Here is a 26,362-nt window from a genome sequence, read left to right as displayed (position 1 = left end):
TGTATTTTAGAATTTTTCAGTTCTACTGTATGAGACCAAAAGAAGAGAGATTTATTTTGTCCAAAACCTAAATTCTCTGTAGCACATAATCTAAATCAACCTGTCTGGATAGCTCATTTAAACAACCCAAATACATAGAACCAGAGTGGGAACAAGAGTTTATAATTCTGAATAGTTTAATGTAATACCTAGATGCATCCCAAAGTATGTTGGGCAGATAATTAAAATGTATAGGCAAAGTCCCTTGAGGGAATGGAAAAAAAATATTGAACTATTAAACTTTCCCACCTGAGAAACCCCTGATACTCTTTCAAACATTAGGGACTACCAAATTAATAGGCCAAAACCCTGATCTAGAGGATTACTCTTATGAAATTTATTTCTGTATTGAAGAAGTTAAACCTACCTTTGATTATGCCTAAAAGTTACTTCCAAAGTACTTAGAGGCCACTTAGATGTGGCCTCTCTTTCTCTAAGCCCAATTATGCAAGTAAAATCATTACCCTCCCCCTCTACCTGGGACATGACGTCCAAGGGTATGTGTCTCCCTGGCAATATGGGATGTGACTTCCAGGGACAAGCCTGGCCCTGGCACTGTGAGACCAACGATGCCTTTATGACAAAAAGGGGAAAAAGAAATGTAACAAGAAAAGTTATCAGTGGCTAAGAGAGTTCAAATAGAGTCAAGAGGCTATTCTGGAGGCTACTCTTATGTAAGCTTAAGCTAGATACTGCTAATTGCCACGGTTTTCAAACCCCAACCAACATCATTCCTATGTTGATTGGTTCAATATCCTGGGTTCAATCTGAGATCTTACAAAAGTTGCATGCACTAAGTTTGCTTTCCAGAAACCTAAAACCTTTAGGTGGCTCCTAGGCCAAAGAAGTCCTGAAACCCAGAGGTGCCAGTCTCTCTAAGAATAGCAACAAGGTCCACCCCCCATTCCATATTGTGGACACCCCTTTTGAACATGAAAAAAGTTAGAATGTGCATAACTGAAATAATACCTAAAGATTGGAAGTAGGATCAAAGGAGAAGATGGGGTTATAACAGAGAAGTTAAGATTTAACTAATGAGTATGTCTACCAAATCATTATATTGACATTTCTTTTTAGTCTCTAGTCTCTTGGAGCAGCTAAAAGGAAAAACCTGAATTTGTGGAACTGTAACACATACCAAACTTTCAAATCTGTTTCACAATTACTTGTTAAAATGTATTCTGAAATTTATTGATTTTCTGTATATATGTTATATTTCACGATAAAAAAATAAAAATAAAACATGAACAGGCATTCCCAAAGAAGGATACCTAAATAGCCAATAAATGTAGAAAGAGGTGTTCAACTTCATTAGACATAAAGGAAAAGTCAGATGCACACACAAACACAAATTCACTGGAATGGCTTCAGTAAGAAAGAACACACAATACCAACTCTTTACAATTATGTGGAGTAACTGGAACTCTAAAACACTGATGTTTGGAGTATAAATTGATAAAACGACTTTTATAAAAAAACTATTTGGTTGTATTTACTACATCTAAACATAGGTATTACCTATGTCTCAGCAAATGCACTCTCAGATATACATTCAACAGAAATGCATGCATATATATTCATCCAAACACATGCACAAAAATGTTAAAAGCAGTGTTATCCTAATAGCCCAAAACAGGCAATGACTATCAGCAGTGAAACTGGTAAATAAATTGTGTATAATCATACAGTGAAATGCTACAGAACAGTGAGAATTACATACAACAATTACAATTGCATACAACAATGTGAGTGAATTTCACAAACATAATGTTAAAAGAATACGAACCTTAAAGTGTACCCACTATGTGATTCTATTTATACGAAGTTCAAAAATAAGCTGATCTGGAAGGAAGGTAATGACAGAAGGGAATAACGTGAAATGTCTGGGGTGCTCAAAATGATGTTTCTTGATCTTGTTGGTTACATGGATAACTTTATTTTGATAATTCACTGTGCAATTATGATTTGTGAGTCTTCCATAGGCATGTTAACACATGTAAATTGACTTAAATCATTTAAAATTGAATATTGCTAATAATAAGAAGGCATGTGAAAGGTCATGGTGTAGAGACAAAACAGAGCGACCAAAGGACGCCTATCTGCAAAGGTGACATCAAGCTGAGAGCTGATGAACGAGTAGGGTTAGCAGGATTAAAGGAGGGAGAAAGAGACTTCCAGCAATAAGACCTTGAGATGTGAAAGAGCTAGTTGCATTCTGAAACTGAAAGAAGACCAACTTAACTTGAGCAAAATAAGCTACAGGGAAGCTGGAACAAGAAGAAGCTGGAGGGCTAGACAAGTACAGGGCCTTGTTGTTAGGAACTTTGCATTTTTTCCCATATGCAGGGGGAATTTATTCAAAGATTATGATTGGAGGTCTAATAAGATGTAATAATTTGGCTGCTGTGAGAAGCAGTGCCATTAGGTAGTCTAAGACCCAGGAACCAGAGCCTGTCCATGAACAAGAGAAGGAAGAAACAGAGTGTACATTTAGAAACTCTTATGCTAATTTAATGATTTTGTCTAATCTAATAAGTAGATAATAATAGTAATAATGATAATAGAGAAAAGGGGCTGGCCTCTTATTTCATTTTTTTCTAGTAACATATTTTTGTTTTATCAGTCTATGATCAATTAAAATAAAATAAAATGTTAAAAAGTCCTTCACCGCAAATAGTTTGAGCAGCTCTGCTTTAGAGATTGCTTCATCAGAGAACCAAATTCATTGTCAAGTTACCATTTCAAAGATATTGCAGTATTCTAGGAAAAGGAAGATGAGGGCTTTGCTTGAGAAAAAAGTTTGCCTGAAAAAATCATCAATACTATATCTAAATTCATCAAATCAAGAAAAGGTAAACAATTGGCTCCAAATTGTCCTAGGGCTTCTAAACTCTACTACATTATTGCAGACACTTTCTAAAAAGTAGAAAATTATGCTTGGACAGTCAAATTCTCCTTAAGGAGACTTCTCTTCCAGAGGTTAACACAACACATTAAATAACTTTGGACGTTCATTATTTTTCTTAAAAAATTTTAAAGGACACCTTTGAAGTGGGACTATCAAATGATTTTCTAGTAGATTTATTCAGCTGAACAATTAGGAGATAGATATCCAAAAACAATTTGTATTAAAAATCATCACCGAGCCTGTAATCAAGATGACTATAAGAAAGGCTGCATAATCTCTATTGCAAATGACTATATTCTTGATTTAAGAAGAGCACATTTTTTAGAGGCTGAAGACAAGGAGAAACTTTCAAAATAAGCATGATGAGTAAAGTAAATAGGCTGTCACTACCTACAGCAGTTTTCTATTGCATTTGCTACCAGTTCTCATTCCCCCATATGTGGATGACTGGGTACTCACTCCCTTCCTCTAGAACCTTCACTTTTCAATCTATTTATACAGGCCAATGAAATACATTTTTATAGTAATCATTAATCATTGCTCTTCTTATTACCCTCTCTAAAATTATCCTCATTGCCTAAATGACTTAGTCAAGCATAAAAGGTCTTCCACAAATTTCTTCAAAGTCTGCCTTCAACCTACTTCTCACTTCCACTAATCACCTATACTAAAAACAGGTAGTATCAGATAATGGCTAAGGGCACAGAACCAGGATCTTTTACTGTGTGACCTTGGCAAATTACTTGATCTCTCTGTACCTCTGTTTTTTCATCTATAAAATGCAGCTATACACGTATCTATAACACTTTGAGAGTTTTTGTGGGGATAAATGAGTTAATACCTATAAATCAGCTAAAAATCTATTTGGCCTATAGTAATTAATAAGTATTAGCTATTATTTTTTATTATTTTAATCCAGTCAAAACAATTGTAAAGTCAAATACCCAATCAGTGCTGCCTCTTCACTTGACCTAGTATTTTTTCTATACATGGAAAGCACTTCTTTACTTTCTCTCCCCTCCTCCTCATCTCTCATCTTTTCTCTAAATGCCCTTTTGAATATCATTGCATCATCAAAACTGCAGGTCTCTATAAGACCAGGGAACTCTTTTTGGAAGATCCTCTGTGCTGTATTTCATCACCTGCATAGTCACCAAGTCTTTTCACCTCAAGCAACAAAAGCCAACTGGTATGCAAATGTTTGTTTATATACTTGGTGAATGGTGTTTGTAGGAAATTTCACTATGAAAACATATTATCATTTATTTTCTTAAACTTTGTGTTAACACTTTCCTTTCTGATGTATGATTTCATAAGGTAACTTTGTGTCTTTTTACTTCAATATTACAGATTATGTACATAAAGTATCCAATTATAATTTTACATAAAGTACTTTACATTTTCAAATTAAATATTATATATTTTTCCAGTTGCTAAGTGCTAACTTTTATCCTAATTTAAACTATGAAATATAAATTATTTCCCTATCAGTAAAATAGGCAGCATAGACATCTAACATTATGAACTAAAGATTTATTTCCACATAGTTTGCAGCAATACAGAATTGTTTAAAATATTTTTAACCACATGATGAATAATGCCTATTCTTTGGTGGTATTTTTTATCTGAAGATAACAATGAATCACTTTGGAGTTGCTGATTACCGAAGGAATGATAATCTTCTTCCTAAGAACACTGTTGACTGCTTAAGAAAGAGGAGGGAAGTAGATCAAAGGTAATGTCTGCAAACCACTGGCCTGTGAGGTGGCCACAGTAATTCCTAGGTTAAAAGGAATGGGCACCAGATCCACCCCAGGGACGTCAATTGCCCTTTTCCCCTTTGTAACACTTTCTCAAGGCAATGTAAAGAACAGTGTTCTAGAAAAGAATGGAGAAGTTTCGATGAATGTCTCCTTTTCAGAACACTAAAATGTACCAGGAATACAACAGCACATATTCTGTGAAAGCACAACCACCTTATACTTTTATTAAACAGTTCCTAGCAACAAGCTTAGAGAGCTGTTCTTTAAGCTTTGGGAGAACAAATGCCTCCCAGCTGGGGCTACTGTTACTTTTTCCAACCAGTGTGCACCTTGAGAACTTCAAAGAGCCCCTCTGGCCACTCCCAGTACCTTAGGAAGCTTCTTACTCTGCTTTTTCACCAAATCATTTAAGAGGCTTGGAAATATTGAAAATATCTTTCATCTTTGTAGTTCCTCTGTGGTTAATCATGTTTCTGTTCAGTTTCATATTTGGTCCAGTGCCATTTTCTACAAATCTGCTTTGCAGGCAAGCATGTAAGCTTAGTCAGCTTTACTAGCGTTCTTCAAGTTCAGTTACTAAAATTGTGTATTAGAGTGAAGGCAAACACAAATGTACTCAGATCCAAATCAAAACACATAAATAGGATTTGAAATATTGCATTGTAGAATTGGCTTCTTTCCCGTTTTATGGGCTAATAAAGAAGAGTAGAGAGGTACAATTGCTTCAGTCCATTGTCATTAAATCTTAGGGATCTTGAAACTTAAGATGTTAAGGGTAGCCTTTCAACTTCTGATTGACCTTGTGATAAAGATGCACCCAGAAGGAATAGGATATGACAGGGATAGCCTGACTGGGATAACCTGGGATGACTTCAGGGAAACTAAAGTACTTGTGGATCCAGACCATATTGCCTAAAATCTTGAGCTCAAGGTTTATCCACTCACTCATTCCATCCTTCAAAGACAATTAACAGAATGCCTGGAGTTTGACAGGCAAATTCTGATGGCAAGAAGAGTACTGGGGATACTAAGTTCAATAAAATGCTAAAAACACCTTTTAGAAACTCATATTTGTGAAGGAAAAGAACACTGAAGAATAAACACAGCATAGCATATGGAAAGTGCTATAAAAGTGACAGGTTTAAAAATCTTTGGCAACAGAGATAAGGGAATAATTTTGCTTGATAGATTGCAAAGGGCTTCAGGGAGTACAGGATTGCTGAGAATAACCAGGAGTTTGTCAGCTAGAGGAGAGATGTTGGGGATAGGGAGAGAATATCTAGTAGAAGGAAGACATGGATAAAGGCAGAGAGGCCTGGTTACAGGAAAGGGGAATGGTTTCATGTAACTATGGGAAACTTGGAGACAAGAAATGTAAAGGTTTTCAAGAGCCATTTTTGCTTCACTGATAAATTTGAATTTTATCCAACTGACAACAGAATGTTAACAATGGACTTTAAGCAAAACAGCAATGAAATGACAACTCTGACAGTAGTGGGCAGGTTGAGTTGCCCACTATCAAAGGGGAACTTTAATCAAGAAGTTGCTGTGTTACTCCAGGTGAAAATGATAAAAGCTTGAGAATCATTAAGGCATCATCTTCAGAATACCCTAGGGTGGGGCTTTTATCACACAAATACCTATTGATGTAAGTGAATTTAAGTGCATTCTTTCCTAAAGACAAAAGCTGCAGAGAACTAGGAGACAGAAAGGAGAGGTCAGATGGCTCTGGTGACTAAAGGAAAAAAGGAGGGCAATCCCCAGGAAGATATGGCCCACTTTGAGAGCTTTTCTAAATTAATTCTGGATCTCATTTATAAGCGATCTCAATAATGTTATTGGTGCTCTGGTTTTTGTTGCTGTTTTTGGTTTTGCTGAGGAGAATGGGAATGATAGATCTTCTGACTGGGACATGACATGGAGCTACAGGGTATGAAAACTACACTCACACAGGAGGACCCTGTTTCCTCTCAGAAGGTTAGCAAACAATATCAAATCTGGATCGTGTCATACATTTCAAATGAATTTAACAGAGCTTAACACACTAAAGTTCAATGGTATAAGGCCCTTTCCTGTCCTTCTCTTGTGATTCAATGTAAAACTATATTCATTAATAATGGAAATTCAGTGGGCTGGTGAGACAATATGGTCATCTAGATAGAAAATTTGAGAGACAAGCTATCACTACCCTCATATTTACAGACAGGAAACTGAGAACAGGAAAAGTTAAGAACTCTTCCCAATATCACCTCACACAGTTTCAAGGTCATGGACCAACTTCAACACCTGTGTCCTTTCCTGAAACTGAGATGCTATCTCATATTCACAGATTCTACTTTATTACTTACCCCATGCCATAGTTTCTGAAAATGAATTGAACTCCTTCTAGGAGAACAGGAAAACTAGAACAATGCCAGACTGTCATTTCACTAAGACTAGAAGATAATGTCCATTTACTTAAGAAGGACCAGCTTCACACAAAGGCCTCCTTCGCTTCACAGAGGTAGAAAACAGGATCTCCACACCATGAGCTGGTAGAGGCAGAGACTGGGTCTTACTGCTCTTTCATTTCCCCAGTACAGTGCATGCAGCATCGTGCAGGTGAGACAATCAGTTGTTAAATGACTGAATTAGAGCATAAGTGCTCAAAGTTTTCAACACAGTCCTTCTTGCCTCTGAATGTCCATATAAATACGTGAAAATCCACAAATTAGAACTGACTACCATCTACTCATCCAAACACTGGAGTCTGCGGAAACAGGAATGAGTGAACTTGTGAGAGCTTGACATGGATTCTTCCTGGAAGGGAAACAGAAGAAAAGAACCACACACCCCCAACCCCATGCTCTAGAGAACAAAATACCTGCATAATTTAAAGGAAAAACATCAGGCTCACAATAGTATACTTTCAGAACTGCCCAGTTCAAGTACTTGGTATGCATAATAACTATGGCAGAGAAAGGAAGGCACAGCTGTTAACTACACAAGTATTAAGAGTCTGGACAGAGATTTTGGCCAGGTTTCCTTGAGTTCAGGGCCATGTTCTTTCCACCATACCACACTGCTTTGTAAGATACAATAAAATAAAACTTCATAATGATAACTACATCATGATGCTAAAACCACATTCAATTTAAAGGCATTTAATTACAATTACGATTGCCCTAACGTCATTGCTTTCAGGTAGTTTCTCAATTCTTTCAGACAATCACTCTGTGTTATTTTGAACAGTTAAAATACAGTCGAAAAAGGTGGGATGATTATTTATTGAAGAGTTCAGTGACTTGTTGGAATTAAATAGCAATTTCTCAAGAAATTACTTGCCCATGAGATTTACAGGTAGCCTACAAAACTTGTAACTGATTCTCACGCATAATCAAATTAGTGCTGCTGCTTTATGAGGTAGTTTTTCCTGTGCCATGAGGCATATCCAGATATAGCACAATGTAGATGTGATTCAATAACATTCCTAACTGTTTAGATCTGATCTGCATTTAAATTCCCTGCTTTAACAACTCTCACCTAACTGTGCAGAGCCTTAGCCAAACAAATACAACTACCAAAGATTTTTACTTCAGCAGTACCGACAATGTAGTGACAGCAAGTGCAAAGTATAACATTACAGAACTAAAAGAACATGCAATTGGCAGTCTGGAAATAGTTAAAAACTTCCTGTTAAGACTCTGCCTTTGTAACCTTCTTTCTTTTAGTACTAAACTCAATACTTTACAGAAACTGTTACTTTGATCCTGTGGGGTGTGGGACTTGTTTTTAAAATAAAAGAAATACTCCTTTAATGCCACATTGCATTATGAATTTCAAGCTAAATAAATCCAAGAGACCTTAGTATATATACTCAAGAAAATTCTGATCTCTGTTCCAAACTGTTCTTCTCTTGGACCCCAGAGACTTCCACTCCTGCTTACTTCCTGGGGTCCAGGAGTTGAGAGAAGGGGGGTTGGCCACCTGCTCCAGCACTTTCCTACCACACAGCATTGACTGGGAGATGCGGGAGGGCTGGGAAGGAGAAAGTATGAGCCATGAGTCATGAATGACTATCCACCCTTCTGTTCAGTTCTCCAATTTGGGTTACGCCTTTATCACCTACTGACAGTATCACAGAAATAATAATAGAGGAAGAGAGAGTAAGGGCAGCAGTGATTTTTGATTCCTGCCCCCCTCCCTTGTACCACTCATTGCCCTATCGTGATGGTAATCTCCACAGAGCCAGGACAATTGTATTAATGGCACTGCCCTCTTCCAGGGTTAAGCCCAAGTCTCCAGTAATGTCAAGGACCTTCCATGGTTTCTCTGAGTTCTTGTGGTGGTGGTTGTTGTTTTTTAACATGGGCAGGCACGGGGAATCAAACCCAGGTCTCTGGCATGGCAGGCAAGAACTCTGCCACTGAGCCACCATTGCCCGCCCTCCTTTGAGTTTTGAAAGGGTAAAAAACAGCACATATGAGATGTTTTTATTCAGATGTACACTCTGGTAAATTCCTGTTCTAAATGAATTCCTGCTATGTTTCAAAATACATTTAACACTATCTTCTGCCTTTTGTGTCTCCAGTGACACTGACACTTAATGTTGTAACTCAAATATTACAGCTGATTTTCTTTTCTGAATCTACACACATAAATGTTTTAACAAATTAGGATGGGTAAATAGCTAAAACAGGTCAACATGGTTGCTCATAGAGACTGACTCCAAAAACTTACTAATTTGTCTTGTGAAATATAACATGAATACCTCATGACTACGCTTTTTTTTTTATTGTTTATGATTCTCAAACTGAATAAACTCAAGCTTCAATGAAACACAGAATATTAAAAAAATACTTCTGAAGTTGGGTTTTGTTAATCTTTGACAAAATTATTACATTTAGTATTTTAATTAGAATTAGTAAAATCTCTTTAACCAACAGAACCAAACCTTTAACATATCTAGTTTCTTATTTAAATGAATGAATCAAGAAAATTTTCTTAGTCTATAAGAACAAGTAGTAAATCTGCTGTAATGTATATTTTGAGCCACTAGCTAGACAAAACATTCTGAGATATATCTTAACTGTAAGTAAAAAATATACTCTTTACAGTTTCTGTTTTTATTTCAGTCGCATATCACTGAATTTAAAACATTTAGTAATGTGTCAGATTGTGGGAGTTTTAAGTCATCAAATTTGCTAAATTAACAAATCATTGAGCACGAATATAGAAAAAATTATTTTATAATCTGTTTTTCTATCTGCACATTTTAAATTAATTAATATATATTCTGTCATTTTCCCATTAGCTATAAAGTTTTTAAAGTTGATCGGTATCACAATGGCAGATGAAATGAAATAATTGACACTCACCAAGCATATCTAACCTTAATTGGTACATAGGGATATTTTACAACATACATAGATATATAGGAGCACACTGCTACTTACTTCTTTTAATAGATGTTAAGTCACACAAATGTCTACTCATTCTAAAAAACTGATGGCATCACTGAACAACTGGATATGGAAGATTTATTTCCAAAAATCTTCTCTGCAATCTCTTTCATGCTATTTAGACAACATTCCAGAAATATGCTCATCTATGCCATTTCCTAACTGCAAATGTGGCCACATTGATCCATTATAGAGCTATAATAAAAATATACATATTACCAGCGTGCCCTGGAATAAAAGATACATTGCTAAATTTATATCAATAAATTTCAAGCTTTTGTCATTAACTGTTAATATATGCAAATCAAGGTGAGTAAATAATACTGAGCTACTTATAATTCTGATTTGGATTGCTGTGGTTGATTTCTTTTCATAAGATTTAAATGAAGTTAGTCTGAAACAATATTAGTAACAGTATTTAATAGATGGATTGATGCACTTGATTTATCAGCCATAGTTTTTTATAAAATTACTTCTTTACATTAACAAAGCCAATGTGTTTTAACAAAAGTGCTTATATAATGATAGAAGAGTAAAATTCTTACTCCTTTCTAAAGCAACATTATAAAGCATATGTAACATTCTTTCTGTTGTATGTGTGCATGTGTGTGTGTGTGTATATAATTAAATACATGTATTCACTTCCATCCAGCCATGTAGACATTTATTTCTCATTTAATTGGAAAAACTAAAATTCTCTAGAGAAGTAAGAAGGACAACTTCTTTTTGTTTAAATTATATTGTCCCTTAAATCATACTGCACAACCATGGGTAGAAATAGAAAAATTCTAACTTTAGAAACTGCAGCAAGTAAATGTTTCCATTAAGAAAATTGTCCAGACAAAGTGGATAGCATCAGTGAAAGTAGGTCTGTACTTTTTTGGCTACATAACCTGAAGGAGAAAATCTTGATACGAGAGGCCTCTTCAGATAAAAACCAGTTTTTCAGCCAAAGGGAGCTAACGCCTCACTCTTCCCCAAAAGTACCTTGTCAGCTAATTTCAAAATATATGTGTTCTTTTTTCCCAAAATAAAAAACTCTCCCATGCTCTACATTTATCATTGGTCAAATTATTAAAATTTATCTAATGTACAAATATTGAAGATCTAAAACTCTATACAAAGTTTAATAAAGGAAGAACTCTCCATTCAGACAGTGCACTTAAAAATTCTGAAAGATAGTATTCTTGAGTATATAATCTAGAATAAACAGAATTTTTCTAAAGAATGGTGGAGTGAAATAAAGCGTCCAAATTTCTAGTTGTAATTTTACCAGTACATTGGAAATAAACATATCAACGAAAAGTAACCTAGTAGTTTTAGGTTACACCAACTAATAGCATATCAACCAGGTAATAAAATATGAAAAAAACACAGGTGGCAAATGACAGTGACCCAAAATTCCATTATCACAGTCTTGCATCATTACCTTACAGGTATTTACTTTATCTCCAAATACAGTAAGACAGCTACAATGCACATTAGAGCTAATAAATAATTACTGCCAGCTCTCTCAATAGGAAATAAAAAGTTGCTGCCTTTTTGCATTCATGAAAAAAATAGGCATAAATAAGGTAACCATAGTAATCTAGAAATTATAAAAGGCATTATATAAATAACTCCAACTCTACATACAATATACCAATCACAACCTTGAAAAATAGTATTACTTCCTGATCAAAAATGTTCTTCAGCAGAAATTTATCATCCTTTTCTGAAATGTTGCAAAAAATTTAATCCCTTACTAATGACATAACTATTCTCATAGCTCATAGGAAGAAATAATTCACCAAAACAGCAATATTCAACACACTTAGAAATGTCAGGTTATTTATTCTTTTACCCCAATCTCTAATAATTGATATAGAATCATCATAGAACTATGCAGTTTTATAAGATAAAAAGGTAATGTCTCTACTGCTAGCTAGGTACATACTTTAATAAGAACCACAACAAGATAAAATGATAAGTTTGGAAATTTCAAACGCCTAAATATTTTTCAGGGGTCATAATTTTACTATTTTGTTACCTCAATGATTTTGTCATGAATCTCCAGGCCATCTGCCCTGTCAGCAGGTCCATTTTCCAATATTTTTGAAACATAAATTCCTTCAGTTGATGTTTCTTTCTGATTATTCTATAAAGAATATGATCATTAGCAGAAAGAAGGATATAAAAGAAAACTTAAGTTGGATAAAGGACAATTTGCTGGATGTAGCATTGCCATTGCTCCCTAAACTTGCAACTCTCTTTCTTAGCTGGGGGATTTGGCACTGAATTTTAATTTACTTAACACCAAAGGGTCATTAATCAAAATGGCATCTTTAATGAATCAGTCCAGCATTTATGAAAAGATTATCCATTTACTTCACGTTTTTGAGTACATATAAAAAGTGATTGGAATAGGGCACCTACAAAGTGATAGTAACTGTTTCCTAAGTATTATTTATAAAACATTTCACTTCTAAAGCAACATAGTAAATAAGAAGGGGGGATAAAGTTAAAGAACAACAGCAAAAAAGAATTTCCATCCCCATTAATATCTAGCCATAGTTTTGTAAATAGAATTGAGCTTCACTCTGTGACAGATTTGGAAACATAGCTTCAAGCATATCTATACACAGGGGAGACTGAGCACTTGTCCAAGTGCAAAATTCCGAAAGATCAGTTCTAAACTGCAAAAGAACATATTCATGACTAATATTTATACATTTCCAGGTCCAGGTACAATTTGCCTAATGATTATTTAAACCTCAACATATAGTCAATGTGGTTCAAGCAAGAGATTTTTAGCCAGTCACAAGAAACCCATTATATTTTAAATTTTATTTAGGGAAAATGATCAAAATCCTATATTAATACATAGTATAATCCTAAATGTTATTTTACCTTATAGCAGGTTAGCTTAGTCTTCCTTAACATGGATTTTAAAAGACTCTTAAAAATGCCCAATGGCATCTAAATGTCAAACACCTAACTAGCATTTCTAAAAATATTCATGAGGGGAAAAAAAGGAAAAAAAAAAAACAATACAATGAAATATCTTCAACCTTTTTATAATAAATGGGGGCTATTTTAGAAACAGAAGCACAGTAATCATTAGTTGCTAGGTATTGGAAATACTAAACACAAGGAGGAAATATGTCACTGCCATCCTGATCCAAACATAGCATATGGCCAACACCCCTAAGATGGTTTCCTTGGGTAACATCTGCAGTGCAGGAGGCAAAACTGCATGGTGATTCATTGTGAAAATTAAAGAACATGATTTTTTTTTTTTATTTCATTACCTTTTTCCAGTTAGGGTGAAATTAACTTAATGTAGGACTTGAAGTATATAAAAGACTTTTCAATTGCAATATATGGTATATGTTTATATGTGCATTTTGAAAACAATTGGCATCCATACAGAGAATATTATTCATTCAATTAAATAAGGGATCCAATTTGGGGGGCAAAATATTTTAAATCAACCATTATTTTTTTAAACATATTTCCTATGTGATTGAGAAAATGATGATCTATTTCAGCTTGCAAAGCAGGACTGTTCATTTATTCATTCAATATATACTATTAAATGGTCAGTCTGTTATCCTCTGAAAACTGAGCAATTTGATTTCATAATTATGAGGTATGAGCAGACAATACAATTGATAATATTATCAAATAAAAAATTTCCCATTTATTATATTGTAAAATATATTTAGGAAATTTACAAATGGGGCTAAGAAATTAAGATGAACTGAAATATACTCTCTTCTCTTTTAAAAAGTAGCAAAGGAAAATAAGATGGTTGTTTCTGAAAAAAAAAAAGGCATGTATTAAGGAATCAGTGATGTTTCATCACGAGCATAATATTAAAGAAGAGATAACTTGTTTTTCTTACACAGCATCCATAAATGAAAGCTAAATCTTGGAACTGTTTTTTAAGCAAAGAATGAGTTATGCATTAACAAGGCAGGTTACCTTAGTTGGTCGACCTCCTATAATATTGAATCCCAAGGTGCCATTTTCTCTTTCTAACACAATGGTGAAGGGCTTATATTCTTCACCCTAAAATAAAAGGGATAAGATGACTAAGTACAAAATATAAAAGATATAAACTTTACTTTTACTGTAAATAAATTAACACTGGAAAAGGGAAAAGAAAAGTAAGGATGGTTGATTTTGGAGAAATTTACTTACAAAGCATGTATTTGAAGGGAATAACTATGCACATGAGAAAAGAACTTTTCAAAAATAACTAAATGATATTGCATTTTTACATATGCGGCTACCTTTTATCCTAATGCAACATCTAATAGTGCCTTCACTGTAATTTAGAACAGATTTCTGATTTAAACCTGCAGGTATTCCTCCTTCTCCCTGCCCCCCCCCCCCACTGAATTACAGAAAAGCAATATGAATCATTTATGGAGGTGAGAATCTTTTCAAAATTTCACTTCGACAAGTCTTAAGGGATATCAGGGATACTGAACTATTTCTAAATTTCTTTCAACAATACTCAGATTGCTTCTGTAATACAGAATTTTATAGATTACAATAAATAACCCTGATTTTAAATAATATTATGAGGTCTTGCATGATTCCTGCAAGATGGAAAAAAAAAAGATTTGTGCTAGGTAAAGTGGTATATATTTCTTTCCTGAAGACCAACTAATAGTTAAACCTGTTTATGGCTATTCTCAATCTTTTTGAGAAACCGCATTTTTGGTAATTACTTCTGAATCATAAAATTCCATCAGCATCATCACCATTACCACCATCATCACCATCGTTTCCCAGGAGCTTTTCCTAGGCAGTGCACACACAGCAGCCCCTACTGGCAGTGGAAAACATTTCTGAAGAGCAACAGAGGAGAGTTTTTATAATTAGGCAGCAAATCAGAGGCTTACTTCTCAGAACCAAAGCCTGACTTGTTGCCTGGACTTCCCGGTGATTTAATTCCAGCTGTTGTTTCTTTCCATCCATCAGTGATTCCTTAACACTTTGAAACTTTTCTGTGCATTTCTGTAGATTCTCTCCCGTTCCCATTTTGTACATTTACCTGTTTATAAATGGGGGGGGGGGGAGGGGAATCATAGCTTCCAGTCTCTTAATGAGCATTGCGCTTCCCCTTCATCAGGGTATAAATATTTTAGCTCCTCTCACAATTATCTTTTAGGAGCAAGGACAGAAGCTACTAAAATCAGGGCCTGAGTTGGAGGCGGGGCAAAACAGTCCCAAATGGGAATTGTCCCGGATTGCTCCTCCCCAGTAATACCCAAGAATGAAAACAGCTCCTTGAATGGAGTGCAAATTCTGCTAAATCCCCGCTCACCATGGCAGCAACCAACAATGTCAAACACTGTACAGAAGTCCTCCAGAAGAGAAGTAACAGCTTTATAAACACGCCTCTTCACACAGGGCGCTGCAAAGAGGCATGTTTATTCGGTCTGAAAGCTGGAGGTCCTCGAGCGCCGTTCTGGACCAGCGGCTTTGACAAAGAAGGGAAACAGCCGCGGGCCGGTGGCTTGCAGGGCCAGTGTCACTACAGATGAGGTGGCTGTTCTCGGCTGGGCTCCTCAACCCGCTGCCACAACCACACCATCGCCACCCCCCCCCCCCCCCAATAAAGAGATACAGAGGTAGCAGAGGATTAACGAAGGAAGATTGGGATGATGGAAAAGAACTCTTCAAGTGCCATCCTTCAATTCTTGAGGTGGTTTTGCTGCCCCCACCCCGAATACCTGTTAATCCCTGTAGTGAAAAGATGGTAGCTGATTTGACCATCTTGGAAGAGAAACTAAGTCATTCAGAGCTAATGCCATTCCCAGGTGTGGGACGCGGGGCGGTAAAGGGTGAGGCCACCACCGCGGTAAAGGGGAGGTAGGGTTGGTGAGGTCCTCTCTCCCTGGCTGTTCTCTCCTTGGATCTACTTCAGGCATAGGTGAAGGGTAGAGAAAATGAGGCACGGGGGCAGGAGGGTGAAAGATGAGGAAAATGAGTGGGTGGGAAAACTGAATTTTCCCAATTCCTACATCTCTGGTAGAAAAGTTGGAATCGAATCTAACTCTTTCCAATCCTAATATAAGTGGAAAGGGGGCAACTCTTGTTAACTAAAATATGAATACATTCGTAAAATAATACTAGCACAGTCTGATCAGGTCAGGTGGATAACTCCCACTGCATGGTAAGAAAGGATGTCGGCTTCCAAAGGAATCCTGAAGTACCAGAAAGAACCATTTCTCTTTCCACTCCGAGCGATCCCCACCCCCCCACCCCACCCCGGTGTCCGCTCCCTCTGCGCTTACCCGGCCGTGGCCGCAGCCCAGGTCCCTGGTAAAGTTGCCGACGTGAGCCATGTACTGGGTGAACTTCTCCTGGTACCTACGGGCCGTGAGCTGCACCTCGCCCTGCAGCGCCCAGAGCTGCGCCAGCAGCGCCTTCTCGCGCCGCCTCCAGGAGAGGGCCCGCGGCCCAGATCCCCGCCCGCGCCGGCTCCCGCAGCGGCCGCCGGCCGGCCCCCCGCGCGCACCCCCGCCCCAACCGCCCCCGAACGCTGGCCCGCAGCCCCCCCACTTGGGCACGTCCCAGCCTCCGCGGCGGGGCTCCAAAGTGCAGCTCCTGCGGTGGCGGCAGCGGGCAGGGCCGAAGTTGCAGTGCTGGACGTGAGCCGCCAGCTCGTGGAGCCGGACCGTGCGACCGCAGCCGCGGGCGCGGTAGTCACACTGAATGCGCAGCTTTTGGATGAGGTTGCGCAGCGGCAGCACCTGATGCAGCTCCCCGGGCTCCAGGAGCTGGCACTGCAGCGGGCACCGGCGCCGCCGCGCCGCCCAGGGCAGCAGACAGCTGGCGCAGAAGACGTGGCCGCACGGAGTGCACAGGGGCTCCTCCAGCACCTGGCCGCACAGCTTGCACTTGAAATCCGGATCTACCGCTTCTGCGAAGCGTTCCAGGGCAAAGCCCATGTTATGGATGGAAGGAGGGAACGACGCAGCGAGGAAAGCAAAAGCAAAGTCCACTTTCTCTGAGCTCCCTGCCTCCCCTGAGCTCTTCCTGGGGCAGCCGCCCCGCTGCGGCGCCGCTTCTCGGACCAGAGGAGAAGAAAAGGGCGGGGGTGATCTCAGAGTTTGCTTGGCTTGAAGTTTTCAGGTTCTGACTGGGTCCCCTTACTCCGCCGTATTGACGGTAATAGACGCTACCTCGAGAGAAACACCCCCCCCCACCCCGCCCCGCCAGTTTCGCTGCCACGAAAATATGTTCTTTTAAATATAGTCCAGGGAGAGCTAAGGCCCGCTTACAATAGCTGTTAGGGAATCTGTGTTCCTCTTTGCCTGCAGAGTGCACTTCAGCAGTCAGAACTCCTTGCCCTGGACAGAGCTGCTGATAAGCACAGCGCAGATGTTGAGAAACAGCATTTAATTCCACCAGAATATAAACTCCAGAGGAGGAGGATCTTTGTCCGCCAGTTTTCCGCGGAATCTTCATTGCCAGGCATCAAATCTATCTTCAATAGATATGTTTGAAAGAGATTTCAAATCTGTTCTTTCAACTCAATCAACAACAAAATGACCAGCTAAAGAGGCGACCTTAGGAAACCACTATCCACAGACAAAGTCTTCTCAAACTACAATCCAGAAATCAGGTGGGTGCAGAGAGAAGGCGTGACTTGATGAAGCAGCAAACATCGTGGAAAGGCCAGGTGCCTGCCTCTGGACTTCTTAGCGAGAATGTGAACAGTCACTCAATGCCTCCTAACCAGTGAGGGAGCTGGGATTCTTTTATCTGACAGTCTGACCCCAGGTTCAGTAACTACAACATCCACTCTAGTTCCACAGGCAGTTTACTGGTGGAAATAGGAATGTGGTGGTTTGGGCCCCTGGAAAGGGGAATTAAGGGAAGAGATTATGAAAGAAAGCAGTGCAATGACACAAAAATAAAATCATAATGGCTGCTTTGCTTTTTACCCTGAATACAGTGTTGGACCAAACTGTCCACTCCCTTACAAAGTTCTCAGGATGCTGGCCTTGCTGCAGACATGCAGTATGAGACCTCTCCAAGCCCTCCTTCCCCAGCTTCCTTCACCATCTTCTGATGCCTTAAGATACCTTATCACTTAAATACACCCCACTTAATGCCTTTGTCCTGAAGCTACTACCAGATGCCTTGGATGTTTCCTAAAATTAATCAGTGATGTTTCCTCACTGCCAATTCTGAGTTGTTACGGAAAATCTATGTACTTCTGAGTTGTTTTGGGAAATCTACGTACTTCTGTATGGCACCTGAAGGCACTGGTTGGAACACATGTAAAGGGTTCCACACTGTCTTTTAAATCCCTGGAGTTAATTTAAGAATTAGCAAAGCTTAAAATATAACCTTATGAACCATCTTTCTGTCTGAAAGATGAGAATTTATTAGAGTAGTTTGATAGCCAGCAGGTGTCCTGGAGTGATTTGCCATATATTTGATATGCTTTGAGTCATTTTTCAAAATAATACACCATATACCACATCTTACATATATACATATATATACATATGATGAAGTAATACGTACCATAATGCTTCATATGTATCCCTCTCTTTTGGTTTCTCAATTCCTGAACAAATAACCCATAATTTAACATTAAAAGCCTGAACATATTCTTACGAATTAACAGACTGGGAAAATTTCAGTGTTACAGAATTTATTCAAATAATTCTGGGAGACAGTTTGATGTTTATTTGTCTCACAATAAATAACAGTGTGAACATCTTTTTAAAAAACAGAGGAGACAGAAACTAAAAATGTTCTGTGGAGGTGTTTAAGGGGATAAGGAAAATGGTACTAGAAGTTACTTGAAAAGATAAAAAAAACAATAATGTCTGTGCTGTTGTGTTGTACCCCAGAAAAGGCATTTTTTTAATTTCCTAATTCAATCTTGTGGGGCTGACCTATTGTTAGGGTGAAAATTTTGATTGGATTGTTTCGTAGAGAAGTGACACACATAATTGTGGGTGTGATTTTTTTTTTTTTTTTTTTTTTTTTTTTGCATGGGCAGGCACCAGGAATTGAACCCTGGTCTCTGGCATGGCAGGCGACACATCCGTAACCTTTTGATTAGATGGAGATGTGACTCCCAAATTCGAGGTGGGTCTTGATTAGTTTACTGGAGCCTTGTTTTTTTTTACTAGCGTATTTTAAAAGGGTAAACATTTTGAAGAAAGCTCACAGGCTTAAAGGATAGTTGCTTCAGAGATGCAGACAAGTAAAGAGGCTTGGAGTGCCGTCAGAGAGCACAGACACCTAAATGGACATCTGGAGATGTAGAGTCTAGCAGATGTCACCAAGTAGCTTCCCATGAGATGCTAAGCAAGTCAGAACCCAAAGTTTTGTCTGGAGGAGCTAAGTGAAGGCCAACAGATGCTTAGAGAAGAATCCACCAGCATCAGAAGCTGGAAGCAATGGAACCAGGAACAAAAGACCAGCAGATGTCAGTCATACACCTTCCCATGTGACAGACATCAGCTTTCCTGAGTCAAGGTATCTTTCTCTGGATACCTTAGTGTGGACATTTTAATGGCCTTAGAACTATAAACTTGTAACTTAGTAAAGTTCCTTATTAAAAGCTGTTCTGTTTCTGGTATATTGCATTCTGGTAGTGTTTAAGAATCCAAAACAATGGCCAAATGATGCCCATGGTCCACCCAGGCAATTCTGTTACAGAAGTAAGGAATGTGAGCAGATCATGGGGTGAGTAATTCCAAGATGAATAACATTCTGATTATTAAAGAGAAAATGAATGTCAAAAACCTTGTCCACAGAGAATAACAAGTTCAAAAATGAAAACATGTGAAGTGAGGCCAAGTAATGAAGTAGGTCAAAAGGGAGGTTAAGAAAGTCTTTTTTTTACATGAGAAAATTCAAGCAGGAACACCTCAAAAGAACTAAGTACCAAATGAAAAACAGTACAAGAGTTGGACACTAAGTGAATAGAGTTCAATCGCAGTTTCCTCCCTTTTGAAAACACTGCTGCAACATAATGAATATATAACTTCAATATAGTCAGATAATCTGACTTCACTTCCCACACTGTCGAAGCTTTTCCTCTATATTAGGAAAACTGTAAGAGCACTGAAAACTTGGGTGAATTAGGGCTGTGAAGCCTGATTAAATTTGAAGTAATTAGCTTAGGTAAGCAAAGAATGCACTTGAAATAATTTTAAAATATGCACAATTTTTTTTCCAGCAAAACAGTCTCAGTAACATTTAAATGTCTTTTGGCAACTGAGAAATATTTGCATTTTGCATCATTAACTAAAGCATATCTTTATGTTTTCACTGATCATAATCTTGTAGCTTTTAAGAATCCCTGGTGAGTGAAAGTTGCAGGCTGAACAGCAACATCAGGGAAAAGCTGAAAGGGCAGGTGCTATCTTCCTTCCTACTGGGCATGGCCTACTTCTAGCTTCCCTGCTAACTGTGGCTGATACTTTGTTTGTCACTTTTCTCACAAGCTTTCATTCACACTAGACCTGAGAGTGTGATTTGCCAATTGAGAGACAGAAGGAAGAACCGCAAATGTACTTGATTATGGCTTGATTCAAAATATTTTTAAGTAATCAGTATTTTCAGCTGGGTATTTTGAGCTTAGTAACTAGTTTTCTCTTCAGTCCACTGTCAAGGATCATATAACCTCAAAACCAGAATCAAAAAATATATAACTTTTTGTATTCCTTCGGCCAATTCCTAAAGCAATGATGGAATCTGAGGTGTGCCTGTGGGTGTTTCCAGCAAGAAGAGGCATAGTTCCAAGCCAGCCTTGAGTCATCCTTAGTTCCAAGGACAAATAGAGAATCTGGGAGTTGACTGGTTGTTGAGTCAAATGCTAAAAGACCTATTACTGACATGCTGTAATCCATCCAAAAGTCTGAAATGATGGATGGAGATGTAAAAAAGGAGAGTTGTTGCTGTTGTTGTTTTTACCCCATGCTTGGTGATGCTCTGCTAGTACAAACTCATTGGTAATTTTTTTTTCATGTTGTCTCATGGGTTTGGACATGATGAAGAGCCATAAATGTAGAAAGCTTGGGGACGTTTTTAAAAGAAAATTTTAAATAAATCATTTCTTTATATCATATATATTCATATAGCATAACTTGGTACATTTAATATAACAGTAGGTTTTAAATCCTCTATTATGAGAACTTTGCACAACAAGGAAACTCCATCATATGATTTTCTATACCCTGATTCTCTGGCCATTTATGATGATTTAGAATTATGTTCTACAATCATACTCATTTATCCAAGGCACTCCAAATTTAAGCTGCAACTATGTAAGATTATTCAGGTAGCTGAGGCAAAAATCCCAGGTCAAAACAGTTCCCGTGGAATACATTTATTTGTATTACTGAAATCAATGTTCATTTTTGTTCTTATCTTGATAATCTTTGCATAGGAATCTAGGATCAGAAAGAATTTGGCCTAATAGCATAAATAAATGTGCTCATAAAACAGGAGATAATAACAAGGTCAGCTTGACACTACTTAAAAGTTCAAAACTTAAAAAAACCAAAACAATAAAAGATGCTTTGAAGTTGAATTATTTGAAAGCTCACTAAAAACAGGCTAATAACACATTATGCCAGGGAAGAAATACATTTGGCTATGTGTTTTGCTCTGAAATTAGTACCAAATCTGTTAAAACCAGAGAATATGGAGAACATCAATCCTCATAACCCCTGTCTGTTCACATGTAATCCCTTAGTAGATTCTACTTTGGCAAACAAAGAGTTTAGAAAGGGCATCATAACAGTACAGAATGCCATTTTTAAGAAGAATAAAATGATACGAATAAAACTAACATGTACACAAAAATGGAATAAATTAGTAAAGTTGCAATGTCAGTGAGGATGAGTTATCAGACAAACCAGAAATTGACTATGTCATGGTTAGGGACAGGTGTCAACTTGGCCAAGTTATGGTACCTGTTCATCTGATTGGGCAAGCGCTGGCCTGTCTGTTGCAATGAGGACATTTCATAGGATTAGGTCATGATCACGTCAGCTACATCCACAGCTGATTCCATTTGTAATCAGCCAAAGAGGAGTGTCTTCTGCAATTAGTGATGCTAAATCCAATCATGGGAAGCCTTTTAAGGAGGACTCAGAGGAGACAGGCTGCATTCCTGCTTTGGCTGGTGAGCCTCTCCTGTGGAGTTCATCCAGGCCATCCATTGGAGTCGTCGGCTTCGCAGACTGCCCTGTGGATTTTGGACTCTGCATTCCTACAGTCATGTGAGACACTTTCATAAATTTTATATTTGCAAGTGTTCCCTGTTGATTCTGTTTCTCTAGAGAACCCTAACTAATACAGACTATAATCAACTTAAGTGAGGCATTACATTTAAAATTGTCCAAATTTCAATTCAATTGAGGGCTACAATTCATTACTAAAATTTCTAAAGTCACCAAGACTCATTACTTGAGGTAACATTATTATACTATTCAAAAGAGGACTATTGTGAGAGATGGTCCATAGAGGAAAATAGATTCAATTCTGCATTTAGTGAACCTTGATTTTATATTATATCTTTGTGAGCCACAGTCTATGACAGTGAAGGAAGGCATCAAAAAGAACCACAACAGGGTGGTTCAATGGTGGCGCGGTGGCAGAATTCTCACCTGCCATACCGGAAACCTGGGTTCGATTCCCAGAGCATGCCCACGCCAAAAATGAAAAAACAAACAAAAAACCCCACAACAGCTAATATGTAATAACCCTTACTATATGTTAGGCACATGAAGCTCTTTACATGCAAAATCTCATTCAATTCCTCAAATGATCATTTTGGACTGATAGTATTATTACTCCCACAATTTGCCCTAGTTTGCACAAGTAGAAAGTAGCAGAATCTGTGTTTAAATTAAGGTCTGTGTCACTAAAGAACTCTCACTACAACATTACACTGTAATGGCTTGCTTTTTTTCACATCTATGTGGTGTTATTTCAAAATAAAATATGCTGAAATGTGAATAGAAGCTATAAATTTTGCCCATGTGAACACCATTACACATTTAAAAACTATCTCTTTTTGCTTTCTTTTTTCTAATGAAGGATATTCTAGGGTCATACATATTAGAAGTCTTTGACTGATATGAATGAGAATATTGACTTTATTAATTGCTCTGTACATACCAATATGGTTATAGCTTTTTTTTTTGACACGGGCAGGCTCCAGGAATTGAACCTGCATGGCAGGTGAGAACTCTGCCACCGAGCCACCGTTGCCTGCCCAAATATGGTTGTATCTTTAGATCATTTTGTCCCACATAACTGCTCTCAAATATTTCTATGTAGTAAGCCATATACCTACATTCCTTAAATCCTGTCTTAGTTAATCATTAGATATTTTAGTTGAACCCTTATTTGTGCTTGGTTCTTTAACGAGGATTTTCTATAACTTGATATTTTCTATGTGTTTCTGAAAAATTCCAGATATTTCCACAAAATTTTGAGATATGGTAAATCCATTAAATCAACTAGTTGATTAGCAAAAATATAACTTACTTTGTTGGTTGTTATTCTTAATATTTTACTATTCATTACAGTGGTGTAGGAACCGGAACCTAAAATGAATGCTGTAAGTAGGGTTTGAAGACAGTAAGGGAAAACATCACTGAACACATTTACCAATAATTCTCCTTTGACTTCCTGAAGCCACTTGTCTATCCATTTTGCATAAACTCAAAGGAAATTAATAAATATTTTGCTAATAGTATGTATTAATAATGCATTGCATGGTAATATAAATCTAAAAAATAAGGGGTATTGGAAATTTCACTTGAAAACCCTGTTGATTAGAATATGGTCTGAGAAGTAAAGAGGTATTTTTGTCATTATCTATCCTCACTATGGACCTGCGCATAAATAATTTACTCTCTACTTCCTCACTTATACAATGAAGTCTGCAGTGATTTAAAGCTGCATGTAACCCAGAGAACGTGTTCTCAAACTCTCCTTTCCTGTGGGTTTGAATCCATTGTGACTAGGACAATTTGATGAGACTACTTCAGTTAAGTAGTGGCCCACCTCAATCAGGATGGGTCTTAATCTTACTATGTGAGACCTTTATAAGGAAAGTGAAACTCAGAAAGAAAAGAGAAATCCACAGGAAGCAAGAAACTGATCATCAAGAGGACCCAGAAGAGAGGGAAGAGACCAGGAGACACCACCGCATGCCTTGCCATGTGATAAGCTAAGGACCAAGGGTCCCCAGACCACCACAATCTTTGGGAAGAAAGCATTCCCTTGATGATACTTGGATTTGGACTTCTTAACCTCACAACTATGAGTGAATAAATTCCCACTGTTTAAGCCAATCCACTGCTTGGTATTTGCTTGAGTAGTCAAGGAAACTAAAAGAAAATCATTGATATCTGTATCCCCCCACCTTTCAAGTAAATTGGGAGAATAAAATTATATGTTTCAAATGCTGTAATAACCATTTATAGTCATAGTAAAAAATAATTGAATACTATAGTGGAATACATGAAGCAAGTTTAAATTCTAGGTAACTTGTAAATTCAGACTATCTTATTCTTTATTAGTGTGAAGCAGGTACATGTCCATCTTAGAGGAACCCATATCCTCTCCCATTGTCAACCTGAATGTGAAGAGGTACTTAGCGTGCTTCTGAAAATATAGTTGAACCTGTGCCAAAAAAGAAGGCCCAGAGATGGAGTATTCTAGAAAGATTTCTTATAATTTGTTCTTTGTAATGATTAATGTTTTAAAATATCTTTTTCTTAGCTTGATATGATTTGTCTATGTTGGTTTAATGTGATTTCTCGGCACACTTTTATATATTTTATATTTGCATTCAAATTGTATAACTATTTGTTATAATTGGTACCATTTCTAAAGTTGATTTGGGTATAGCTAATAACTGTCCTTTGTTATAATTCATAGCAGACATGAATTGCAAATCCAATGGCTCTGCTCCCTAGTTCTTATCTCCCACCCAGTTTGAAGTTTTAAAATTCCTTAAAAGTCAATCAAATCTCCTCATATGAGCTGGGGAAGAGTAAAACTCATCATATCTTTTACCTATTTTTCTATTAGAATGTTTCTTTCTGTAATTGGTATGTAATTTTTTTTAATTTATTGAGTTTACCAATTTTCTTTCAGCCTGAATAAATAATATTGTTAAATTTTGCTGTTGATCATCTATCTCTGAAAGTGGAAAAAAGAAGAGCATACGTCAGGTTTGGAGAGGGATCTTAAAAAATAGAATGCCAATCATCACTGTCTTATTTTGAGAGAAAATAAGAATCTTCGTTTTATATGTGTCCTGCCACATCCATCAAATAGACATGTATTCCTATTTTTAATGCCTATAGAAAAGAGTGCACAAGTCAATATAACTTTGAACACGAGCTCAGAAAATCTCTTCCCTCCTCTGGATTCTTCCATCTACATTATTGAAGCCCCAAGAATAATCTTTCATATATGTTACAAATCTTGTTAACTAGTTTTGTGACGTCATTTACTTTTATTTGATATTCGTTGTGCTAAAATTGTACATTTTTATGAAAGAGAGCCATCTTCTATGCATCTTTGTATGCATAATCCAGTAAATTTCTGCTTAATGTTAAATAAAATATGATAGCTTAAATTATGTGCAATTTTGGATCAAAGTTAAGATTATGACTAAAGTATTCATTTGCAGAGTCATCCCACAACTGCACACCAAATTTCTGATTGGAATGGAGAGGCTCATTAATTCCATCCTTATACCTCCTGCCCACCTCCTAGCTCCAAGTACTTACTTCTATCAGATCCATATCATGATCCAAATTATAAGCTTTTGGATTAGCTGTCTACCCCACCCTTTCCGACTCAGTTCTTTATATATATATATATATATATTTATATTTTAATCATCCTTATTTATCTTTTTTAACTCTATTTTCAGCTTATTTTACAATGTTCTCCTTTGTAATCCCTCTTTGATTCCCAAGAATCTTCCTCATACATTCAAACTTTCCTGGAAAACACTCTACCATCCCAACAAGAAAATCACTGATTTTCTTCAGGCAGCTGAACTTCCCCTCATGTTGAAATAGGTCATTTCCCTAATTACTAAATCTCAGAGATAAGAAGTAGCATTTTCTCAAGGTCTGCTTACAGACACATGAATATAACTTCCATTCACCAATGCATGACGCCAAAAATCCAACTCATGC

The 26,362-nt window shown here is 37.3% G+C and overlaps 1 protein-coding gene across 1 annotated transcript in view; it reads right to left on the bottom strand.

Annotated features, from left to right (window-relative positions):
* The window catches only part of PDZRN4 (PDZ domain containing ring finger 4), a 407,543-nt gene extending 390,212 nt beyond the window's left edge, over positions 1 to 17,331 (bottom strand). The window contains exons 1-3 of the mRNA XM_077170577.1: positions 16,445 to 17,331; positions 14,118 to 14,204; positions 12,181 to 12,288 (exon numbers count right to left, since the gene is read on the bottom strand). Of these exons, the coding sequence (XP_077026692.1) occupies positions 12,181 to 12,288; positions 14,118 to 14,204; positions 16,445 to 17,101 (852 nt within the window). The 5' untranslated portion in view covers positions 17,102 to 17,331. The remainder of the gene's footprint in view (positions 1 to 12,180; positions 12,289 to 14,117; positions 14,205 to 16,444) is intronic.
* Positions 17,332 to 26,362: the final 9,031 nt, after the last annotated feature.

The sequence above is a fragment of the Tamandua tetradactyla genome, chromosome 7 (genome assembly GCF_023851605.1).
Source record: "Tamandua tetradactyla isolate mTamTet1 chromosome 7, mTamTet1.pri, whole genome shotgun sequence".
Taxonomy (NCBI): Eukaryota; Metazoa; Chordata; class Mammalia; order Pilosa; family Myrmecophagidae; genus Tamandua; species Tamandua tetradactyla.
The sequence above is the reverse complement of the archived record's forward strand: the minus strand, read 5'-3'. Positions and strand labels throughout refer to the sequence as shown.